We start from the raw sequence: 11,878 nt of genomic DNA on the forward strand, positions 1-11,878 counted from the left end.
GCGTCTCTGCAGGTCTCTCATGCATCGCTGCTGGCAAAGACCACGTCTAATTACTCCGAGTGTCAGTCAGAGCGCTCCCCGAGCAGCCGCCTCCTCCTGCCCGCTCCCCGCCACAGCAGGAGACCACCGCCTCCTCCCGCCTCCTCCCGCCTCCCTCCAGAGGCCGTGGAGATCCAGAGGAGCTGCAGGAGCTCAGCTGAGGTTAACGGAGCCTAAAACCAAAAGCTGGATTTCTTACAGGAAGTGACACGTGCTGCGAGCGGGATGCTGGCGTGAAGCAGGAGCGTGTTTTGGGGAGCTGAGGATTTTGGGTCGGCGTGCAGATATCGATTTATCCACGCTGCTCTGCTGAAAGTCACATGTTCACAGTGTGTGTGTGTGTGTGTGTGTGTGTGATCCTGCTTTGTGCTGACACAGGAGGCTCAGATCTCTGAGACCCTCTCTGGTCCGAGGGATTCTGGCTCCGAGTCTCGGTGTCAGTGTTCATGTTCAGTCGTGAAGCCTCGCTGAGCTGCAAACAGCCGCGAGCTCTGAGAGGAAAAACGGCGCTCTGGCTGCGATTAGAACATGAAAACGGATGTTTTTTAACAAATTTTTGTGTTTTTTACAGTCATTGTTACGTTTTTTGTTTGAAAAGTGTCGAAAAGCAGTTCTTTTTACCGTGTCATTATTGCGTTTCTTGTTGGAAAGTGTGACAGTAGTGATTTTTTCTGTCATCATTGTGTTTTCCTGCTTAAAAGAACCCAAAAAGCAGCAGATTTTTATCGAGTCGCTGTGTTTTGTGCTGGAAAAGCGATTGTTTTCGCCATGTCATTCTTGTGTTTCAGCAGTGAAGAGTGGTCGTTTTTTACCGAGTCATCGCTGTGTTTCCAGCAGGGACCGTGCCCCCAAAATCACGTATTTAAACCAAAACATCTTGATCTAACCGGCATCAACCAACGTGCACATGGCAAAAATATGCACACAGCGTGTAAAGCCGGTATTTTAAAACAAAATGAAATTGTGTTTTCGTTGTTGTCGTTGCTTTTCTAGCGGAGTGCCTCAGTGTGATTGGCTCTTCAGGCGGCTGCCTCGTATGCTCATACGTACGTGTCAGCAGTGCTACCTGTTCAAAGCAGCGGCGATATCGTACCTTTATTGGCTTCACCGTCAAAGATACGGTTGCAGAACGAGGACAGATCAGCACTGACAGCGCTGACTTTTTCTAATCCCGCGTCGTGTCTGAGGTTTGTGGAATCAGGTTTCAGTGTTTCTGTTTCTCTGTCGCTGCTCAGAAATGAACTCACAAACACGAACACGTGTAGACAACAAACCCCGCTGCTGTGCGGGCCGCGGCTGCAGACAGATGAGCGAGCGCACAGTGAGTGAAGCGAAGCCTGGTCGAGGCTCGGCTCTTCCCGTGGCAGCGGCGGCATCCTCCGGCTGAGCCGCCTGTTGCTCTGCCCGCTCTCAGATTAATGACTCAGCATTTTCTCGCCGAACAGATTCAATCAGACGATCACGTGAGGAGATTTATGACCATGAACATGCAGGTTGTTGTTTTTGGTTGTAAAAGAGTGAACGGAGCGCGACGCGGCTCAGAGAGCGTTTCCAGAAATAGAAAATGAACAGGAGCTGTTTGTGATGCTGCAGAGCTGCTTACAATAATCCACAACACACACACACTGATTTGCATTTCGAGAATCTGATTCTCGCACAGATTCTTCTGTAAAACAGATTGTGCAAATGTGATTTTGAAGCTGTTTTTGTGATTATTCAGATGCCGGGCAGGCGGAGCGGACGGCTGCTCACGTTGTTGTCTTCCTGCTCGCAGTGAGTCAGCGCCGAGTCAGTGACTCACCGAGTCCTCTAACAGGAAGCGACTGGTGGAGCGGCCTGTTTAATGAGGGTTCATCCTCCCTCCCATTTACATTCAAATCCGCCCGCATGTTGCTGCTCTGATTGTCTGCGGCACTCACAAACCAGACTGAAAAAAATCAAAGGTGAATAATTTCACATCAAAGCTCCTCATAAAAACTGAGATGCAAACAGTCGCAAAGAAAGATTCAAATTATTAAAGAGCAGCTTCAGATTTACTGCAGCTGATTCAGTCTGATGATCACGTCACTGTTTCTGTAAAAGAAAGACATTTTCAAGAGCAAAATCAGTTTCATTTTGATATTGTTGTTTTTAGCAGCGAGCGTGACAAACGACAGCTTTAGGACCGTGACATTTTGGTGTCCCAGAGGAGACTGACATCACCTGAAGGACAAAACTTTGTATCGACTACATCTCACATTTCAGTCGAGGAAAAGTTACATTTAGAGTGTGAAGATCTAAAAACGGCATTATTCTGGCTTTGGCCAATCCTGAGCTGAGTTCTGAGGTTTATTGTTCATGTCTGCAGGTCAGTGCTTCATTCACTGTGGTATTTGTATGCATAGATGTAGTATGTATATATGTGTATGTATGTATATGTATATATGATTTATATATATGTTTTATTTACTTTTTAATTCTTATTTTTTATGACCTATGGTCCTCCCTTTGAGTCTTTAATAAAGTTTTGAATTGAATATCGTGATTGATATCGTTTTATCGGCCATGGGTCCGTTATCGGTTATTTCTGTCTGTTTTTGTCTTTTTGTCTCTCTGTGATGGTTTTTGTCTCTTTGGGGTGATCTTGTGGTTTGCTGTATTTAGGCGCTGCTGTGGTTTTGTGGGGATGCGATGAACATCAGCTGTTATAAAAAGCTTTAACATCTCTGCTGCTGGATTTCGTCAGATCCATCAGTCCGTCTCTCACAGTGAAGCTGCAGGATCTCAACACTAAATGTTGCTCTAATTACCTGATTTCACATTTGAATCCGTCACAGAGCTGATCAGTGAAAACGGTGAAAACCTGCTCGGGTCGTTGAAAACAGGACGCAGGAAAACACAATGCTGCCTGTAAGCAAATGTCTCTGAAGGGTTTTAACCTCGAACCAGGACCAAAGGCTCTGCAGCACACACACACACACACACACACACACACACACACACACTCACTGATGAATATGTCGGAGTTTTGAAAGAAATCAATTAGAGTAATCTCCTGCGTCTCCACACAGAAACACAGTTTTGTCTCAGCGTCATTATTCTCATTCAGCGCTCTAAATGCTGAAGATGTCGACGCTTTAGAAAAAGACGAGAGCGGAGCGGCGCCGCGACCTCGGCCTTGACCATGAGGTGGAAAATGCTGCGAGTGTGCAGGAGAGAAACAGCATCACTGCCACGACCGACCGAGTGAAAGGAAACGATCCGATATGAATGAGACGCCGCAGCACGCAGAGCGGCTTCAAAACACGCCGTGACCACCTTCATGTCTCACCTGCTCCTTCCTGCCCGGCCCACAATTGGTCCACCGGCCGCAGTTTGCACTTCTGTTTCATCGGCACATTATTCTGCTGCTTAATCAATAATCATTCGTCTGCAAAATGTAGAAAATCTCTTGAAGTGCGTCTTCAGAAAATGACTGATTTTGATTTGCTCTTTGGATGGATGACTGAACGGGCAAACAGCGCACAGACCCAGGACCACGACGAGACACGAAATCTACACTACACTCTTCTTCTACTACTACTACTACTACTACTACTACTACTACTACTACTACACTTCACTACAAAAATACAAAAAAAGACCAAAAGAACCACTAAAACAAAACTAACTTAGTACGTCAAAATATTACTTTGAAGAGACTCAAACAACTATGAAAAAGCACGAAACTTCCACAGGCAGACACAAACGACTACAAAGAGACAATCAGCAACTACAAAGACAAACAAACCGACCACACAAAACAACCACAAAGACACAAACAACTACAAAGACACAGACAACTACAAAGACACAGACAACTACAAAGAGTCACAAAACTACCACAAAGACACAAACAGCTACAAAGAGACACAAAAAAAGACAAAGAGACACAAAACTACTGCTCAACATGTGTTTATCCGGGGAACCAATCAGGCGCCTGCTTTTAACACGGCGCCACTCTGATCTCAAGGGCACCTCGCCTGTCGTCAGCGGGGGAGGGGCGGCTGTTACTCACTTCCTCCTCTAACCTTTGCAGCCCGCCATTACCAATCAAACGTGTCATTTTGACTCGAGAGTGTTGCAGATTTCTCTCCAATTAAACCCTCCAGCAGCTGATTTCGCTGATTACTTCCTCTCGCCTCATCCTAATCAGCCGGCGGAGGCGCGTCTCACCTGCAGAGAGCGTCGGAGCGGCAGAGGCGTCGCAGGTCCAGGCAGGTGGGCTTGTGGCGCTCCTGGTGGGAGCAGGAGGGGACAATGGTGCGGCGGCGGCGCTCGGCGCAGGCCTGGTCCGGGCAGGAGCAGAACAGCAGGGGGTAGCTCAGCTCCCATGAGACCCGCTCGAAGAACTGACGCAGCGCCTGGGACACAAAGGGTTAACAGTGAATCACCAGCTCCGTGCACAAGAGGACGCGTCCTCAACAGGACGCCCCAGGAGACTGACGGAGGACAAATTCAGCAGATTAATCCAAACATGAAGAAACTTTCATTTGACCTCACTACAGCAGGGATACTCAACTGACGGCCCGCGGGCCAAATCTGGCCCGACAGGGCCCCCGACAGGGCCCCCGACAGGGCCCCTGGTGGCCCCCAAATGTTTTCTAATTCACAGTAAAATAAAGTGATGGACTCTGTGAATAGTTTTTGTCCTTTTAGTCTCCATAAGGTGTCACAGACATAAAACAGCATCAACATAGAGCCAGAGGAGGATCCCCCACACCCCCGACAGAGGACACAGCTGAGACACTGATGTCCTAAAATCAAAGAAATGTCCCAAAATCCTCAAAAAGTACTGAAATCCTAGAAACATCTAAAAATCCCAGAAATATTCTAAAAGCCTAGAAAAGTATCAAAATTCTACAAAGGTCCAGATATCTTAAAAATGCGCTAAAATCCTTAAAATTCCCTAAAATCCTAGAGACGTCCTGAAATCCTAGAGATGTCCTAAGATCAGAAAAACTTCTGAGGATCCTACAAACATCCAGAAGTTCCAGAAATATCATAAAATCCGACAAATATCCTAAAGTCCTGAAATGTCCTAAAACCCGAAAAATAGAAAAGCACTGAAATCCTACAAACATTTTAAAATCCTAGAAATGTCCTAAAATCTGAGAAAAGTATTAAAATTGTAAAAAACGTCCCAATATTCTAAAACCATGCTAAAATCCTTAAAATGTCCTAAAATCCTAGAAACTTCCTGAACTAACAGAATCGTCCTAAAAACTTAAAGAAGTCTTCAAATCCAAGAAATCCTAAAATCGGAAAAACGTCCTAAAATCCCATGAACATGCTGAAGTCCTAGAAATGTCCTATAAGCCTAGAAATGTCCTTAAGTCCTGAAAATGTCCTTAAATCTGTGAAATGTCCCAAAATCCTAGAAAAGCATTAAAATCCTACAAAAATCTTAAAACCCTACAGACCTCCTGAAATCCTAGAAATGTCTTAAAATACTAAAAATCTGATCAAATTCCTAAAATTCTAGAAATGTCCTAGATTTTGAGATTTTTTAAAAAATCCTAGAGTCATGTATGGGGCCCCTGTGAGTGGCCCCTGGCCTCCTGTCATTGTGCAGGCGTGGCCCCTGAGCAGAGCGAGTCGAGCCGAGTGTCTGACGTCATCAGACGATCCCTCGCCGAGCCGCCGCCACTGATACGAGTGTTCAGCTGATAAATCTGTAGTTATATTTATATATATATATATATATATATATACAGTATATATATATATACACACATACATGCAAACGTACAACAAAAAAATTCAAATTAAATTCTGCACCGACCTTCTGACATCGTTTGCGGCTGCACGGCTCCTGATTGGCCAGAGAGGGCTGAGGGGGCGTGGCCTTGCTACAGATGGAGTTGTAGGCGGAGCGAAGGCGTTTACACGTCTCGTTCAGGTTGCACGCCTTCGCCGCGTCCAGACAGGGGTTACAGGGTTTCCCCGCCTCCGAGCAGGGGCTCATCTTGGACAGAGACGAATCTGGACAGAAAGACACGAAGAGACGCGAGAATATTAAATCAAATTTACAGACAGATACAGAAAGCTCACAGCTGTTTTTAACAGCGCTGAATATCAAAAATAAAATAATAGTTTAAATAAAATCCGTCACCGGTGTTTGTGACCGGCTGCGAGAATCACTCTGCACGCTACAACTTCACCACCGTCTGCGTGTGCTTTTATTTTTATTGATTTATTACAAATCACACCGATATGTCAGCACAGGGACCCACTTTGCAAAATAACAGGAGGCCAGGGGCCTTGGGACTTTTTTAGGACTTTTAGGATTTTAGATTTTCTTTTCTACACATTTCTAAGATTTTGTTTTTTTTAAATTGTAGGATTTTTATTAATTTTTTATTTTTTTTTAGGATTTAAAGACGTTTCTGAAATTTTTTGACATGTGTTGGTCCTTAGGGCATTTGGGGATTTAAGGACATTTTAAAGATTTTTTTGTGAAATTTGTAGGATTTTTTGACATTTGTAATATTTTAGGATGTTTCAAGGATTTGGGGATATTCGGAGGATTTTAGCTCATTTGAAGAACTTCAAGATATTTCTCTGATTTAGGACAGTTCAACATTTCAGGATATTTCAGGATTCATTTTTAAGATTTAAGAATATTTCTATAATTCTAGAAAATTTGTAAGAATTTAGGACATTTTAGGATTTTAAGTCATGTCAAGGATTTTAGGATGTTTGTAGGATTTTTCGGCATTTGTTGTATGTTAGGACAATTGCAGGATTTCAGGATTTTGGGACAATTTTATGATTTTAGGACATTTGTAGAATTTTAAGATATTTCTCAGATTTAAGACAGTTTAAGGATTTTAGGAAATCTCTTGGATTTAGGATGTTTTTAAGATTTACGGACGTATCTATGATTTTAATACATAACTGGCATTTTAGGATTTTTCTGGGATTTTTGGACATTTTAAAGATTTCAGGACATTTTTGACAATAAGCTCTATTTTGATGCTGTTTTTATGTCTCTGACACCTTATGGAGACTAAAAGGACAAAAACTCTTCACAGTGTCCATCACTTTATTTTTACTGTCAGTTAGAAAATAATTGGGGGGCCAGATTTGGTCTGCAGACCATAGGTTGAGTATTGCTGGTTTATAGCTTCTGTCCTTGGTGAGCTCTGTGATTAATAACGTTTTCCTGTCTTCCTGTCTGTCCGTCTCTGTCCTGGTTATTGTGGAGTTTCTGCTGACTTTTGTTCGAAGCTGCTGCACACAGTCGTCCCTGCAGGGACAAATAAAGTTTTGTAACATTTAATTGAATCTGGAAACTGACTTTAAAAATCAATATGTATGTGAGGCAGGCGCGGCGCTCGCCAGCGTTACACCGAGCGACCTTTAGGACGTGTTTCTGAGGTGAACTAAACAATCGCTCTGAACGACAAACTTTAGCGTCCTTTCTCCTTCTGCTGTTTTCTCGTGTTTCTGAATGAAATCAGGTCAGTTTTATTTATAAAGCACATTATTACAAAACACAGTTTTCCTCAGAGGGTTTTACAGCAGGCACCAACCCTCGGACCCCAGACCCTCACATCACCCGAGGAAAAACTCCCCAAAAACAACCCCTGAAACGGAGGAGGAAAGAGGAAGAAACCTCAAGAAGAGCGGCAGAGGATGATGAGGGATCCCTCTGCAGGACGGACAGACGAGCGACGGATGTCCTAAATTATACATGAGTACAACCAAAGGGAGAGAAGGGGGGGGGGGGCAGGAGAGGGACAGCGGGGGAGGAGAGGCGGGGGCAATAACGGCATAAATGAGGCCAGTTTGTTCAGGTTCTGAAGGGTTAAAATTCAGTACCTGTCAGTACTGACCGGACCTGAAACTGAACATATTTGAGTAAAAGTTGACTTCGAACAGAGTCTGTTAGAAACCTGAGAGGACGTCTGCAGACCTGAGAGGACGTCTGCAGAGGACGTCTGCGCCGCGGCAGGTCTGATCACACGTCTGAAACGTCACACCGTAGTGTCTATGTGAACACACACACACACACACACACACGTGGACACCATTAACATCCAATCCAACACGTCCAATTACACGAGTCTAATGGAGGAGACAAGTGTGACCTCGACCCGGCAGAGTGTGGCGAGACGACATTTCCTGAGTCGACGCCACCTCCAACATCAGGACTTATTTTAACAGAAAAATGTGTCTTAAATAACATTTCCTGCACGGCAGACGCTGAGCGCTGTCACAGGGGACAGACTGTGCTCTGATTACACTTTCTGTCATAATGTTAAAGTGTCAGATGTTTAAATTAACCCCTTAGGGCCCGCTTTAATATCACACACACTCATATCGTTCTGCGCGCAAAATCCGCTTTTTAAAATTCATCTTTAAAAAATATTTTACATGAATTTGATTTTCTACTTTCAGTGAGTTTATTTGTTTGACCAACATCAGTCCTAATTATAAATATCAAATATTCGTGAATTTTTAGAATTTTAAAATTCTGAAAATAAATTCTTTCTTTGTTTTGTGATAATTGTGTGTGTGTTTGATGCATGTGTCCTAAATGTAGTCCAGATTGTGTATCTGAGTGTAATCAGTGAATTTGCAGCTCAGCTCCTACAATAAGTCTAAAATACACTGTGGAAACTAAATAGTTACATTCAGACTGTTCAGGTCCAAAAATGCTCCATTGAAACCCAGTAAACTTAACGAAAAAAGAAAATCATATGAATGTATAATTTTTTATGTAGTATATTGACAATAATTCATTTTTTGTGAAAGTGACATCATGACAAAAACCTGATGTTTAAAGGGTTACATCACGCTCTTATCTGGAGGTTTTTTCAGGTGAGCGATACTAAACTGCCATGCTGCACATTTTCTGTTAGAAACGTGCTTTCCTGACACGCGGCCTGATTTTACATGCAAACAGCAGCAGGTCTCTACTGCTGTCATTTCACCGTGTTTCGTGTCTGCGTGTTCATGTTTATCGAGTTATGAAGAGGAGGAGCGAAGGTTTCATTAAACTCCGCCTCCTCGTCTCTTTAAAACTGTAACTCACGTTACATCGTAACAATGAAGTGTGAGGTGACAGAGAGGCCGCCGCTGTGAGCTGTCGGCACCTCCGTCTGTGATGTCACATGCAATTAAAGATGAATATGGTTACAATTAATGTGTGTGTGTGTGTGTGTGTGTGTGTGTGTGTGTGTGGTATCAGTGTGTTCAGTTAGAGCTTCACACTGTGTTGCTCCCCTGCAGATAACCTTGGTGGTGCTTGTCTGACTGAACACACACACACACACACACACACACACACACACACACACACACACACACACACACACACAGCTGTATAGACAGACAGAGAAGCAGTTTGTGTTTCCAGGAAAAAGCTGATTTTGTGTCGAGGAGTTTCTTCTGAGGGACACTGAACACTGAAGTCTCTACAAAACACCAAAGTTTGGAGCCTAAAAAGCAACTAAAAACAAAGCCATGTCTTGGTAAAGAAAAAAAAATCCACTATCTCCGCTGAAAAGCAGTGACAGATCATCAGAAAACACATCTACTGCCTAAAAATCAAACTGACTCACATCGATCTCTCTTCGTTGCACCATACCCGCTGGAAAACCTATGATGGATGACTAAAAAATAACAGGTTTGAGGGATAAAAAGCTGCAGGAAACACAGCGTGTGTGTCTCTGTGAAAAACAGCAGCTTTTCCAGGTACAACACCCACGAGACAAGCTGATGGTTGGCTTAAAAAACATCCAGATTTCAGAGTAACAAGCTGCTGGAAACACACGTGTTGGTAAAAAAATCCTGCTTTTTACTGCACTTTATCCGCCTTTGAAACGACCTGCCTGAGGAGATCAGGTTTGCAGATTCTGTGACTTCTTTTAAATCATTTCTTAAAACCCATTTTTATAGACTTGCATTTATTTGATGTCGTCTATTCTTTATAGATACATACAACAGTATTTTTATTTATTTATCTTTTCTTTTCTTAATTCTATTTTATCTGATCTTAATTATCTTTAAAATGATTTATTTATTTCTTTTATTAATATATTTTATTTTATTTTATTTATTTATTTATGCATTGATTTTTATTCTGCCCCGGCAATGTTTTAAGTCTATTACAAGTACTATTAATTCTGTGTTTTACTGCAAATACTCTTCAAACAGCATTTATTCATACCCGCTGCGTTGCTGTTGTTACTTCTGTTTTGTGTGTCTGTTTTTGTCGTTTGTCAGTATTACTTTTTGGCTCTTTTTTGTCACGTTGCATATGCATGGATCTCCTCTCACTGCTGCTTTGCTTTGCTTGTCAAAGCACTTTGTAAACTCTGTTTTTAAAGGTGCTATACGAATAAAGTTATTATTATATTATTACAAAGCAGTGATGGGTTCTGAGAAAAAAAATGTTTTGTCCGTGAAAATTTTACTGGAAATGCAGAAGTATCTCGGTAAGAAAGAACCACATTTTTGTGGAACTATTTTCTGCTGGAAAAGCAGTGACGAGTCCCTGAAAATCTCCCACATTTGGTTCTAAAAATACACTGAAAAAGCAGCCACAGGTGGATCACCAGCCTTCACGACTGGACCATTAAAACAAACGGATGATACATAGAGCGAATACAAGACAGAACATGTTTAATTATTATTGTTTTATGTTTTTTTATTTTCAAGAGTTGTCAGAAGCTCAAACCTGATTCAGTCCAACACAGAAAAAACAAACAGAAAAGGAAATAAATACAAGAATCCCAGATAAATAAATAAACACGTGATCAAAAGTAAATAAATAAACACAAATTAAATAAATAAACAATCATTTTTAAGAAAGAAAATAAAAAAGGAAAAGAAAGAAAGGAAGGAAAAGTGGAAAAACGAGCAGCGGTTTTGTTTCCTCTCAAACTGTCGGTTATTTGTTTATTTGGAAAAACAAATGATCTTCACTTAAACTTGTGGCGAGTAAAAACGTTTCAGACACTCGCTGAAGTGTCCGAATCCTCGTAAAAACTCCTGCAGATAAAGTCATAAAGAAAAACAAAACAGAGCTCTGATGAAACACGTTCACTCAGCAGACTGTTCGTGTGCACGTCCAAACACATTTGAAGTCAGACGGCGCCGCCGAAGAACATGCACGAGCATCCAGCTGCATATGTCCAGGAAGCTAAATGAAGGCCGCTTGGTGCCGCCGAGGTTTGCTCCGCACTTGTTATGCAGAACATTTGTCGGCGCGTTTCAGGGGCGGAGGGGAAACGTGCACTTCCTGCCCGGAAATGAACTCTCCAGCCACCTCGCGTTTGCCGCCGCGGTGCAGCCGGTTAAAGGAGCTCGTCCGGTCTCGGAGGAGCGGCGCACTGATGGCAGCACAGTCGGCTTAACGCTCCGTGCAGCCGCGCGTCTTCATGACTGCAGAATAAAGACTTCACACTCACATCGCTGCAGCGCCACTCCTCCCTGCTGCTCGCACGCCGACCGGTACATTTATGTAAATCTGACATAAAAACCGCTGCATCAGCAAACAGAAATCCACAGACGTCATTCACTCCAGTGTGCAGGTACAGAAACGTTTGATCTGTGATGTATGCATAAAACTAATCTGCTTTCAATCGTGCTGCTGGTCGTTTTTTTACCGAAACACGATCGCATTTCCAGCAGCTTTTTGGCTCCAAACGTGGTCGGTTTTACTGGGAAAACGTCACATTTCCAGCTAGCATGGTGCCACGAAAAACCGACAGCATTTCAAGCTGCTCCTAAACCACCAAAGGAATTCGGTTTTTCAGGACGCCACTTTTCCTTCTGGCACAATGCCACAGAAAGAGGCTGTTTTTTA

At 42.9% G+C, this 11,878-nt stretch overlaps 1 protein-coding gene across 1 annotated transcript in view; it reads right to left on the bottom strand.

Moving 5' to 3' along the window:
• Positions 1 to 11,529, bottom strand: part of LOC121960115 (GDNF family receptor alpha-2-like) — a 30,758-nt gene extending 19,229 nt beyond the window's left edge. The window contains exons 1-3 of the mRNA XM_042509718.1: positions 11,481 to 11,529; positions 5,843 to 6,042; positions 4,234 to 4,421 (exon numbers count right to left, since the gene is read on the bottom strand). Of these exons, the coding sequence (XP_042365652.1) occupies positions 4,234 to 4,421; positions 5,843 to 6,042; positions 11,481 to 11,529 (437 nt within the window). The remainder of the gene's footprint in view (positions 1 to 4,233; positions 4,422 to 5,842; positions 6,043 to 11,480) is intronic.
• Positions 11,530 to 11,878: the final 349 nt, after the last annotated feature.

Source organism: Plectropomus leopardus, chromosome 20 (assembly GCF_008729295.1).
Source record: "Plectropomus leopardus isolate mb chromosome 20, YSFRI_Pleo_2.0, whole genome shotgun sequence".
Classification (NCBI taxonomy): domain Eukaryota; kingdom Metazoa; phylum Chordata; class Actinopteri; order Perciformes; family Serranidae; genus Plectropomus; species Plectropomus leopardus.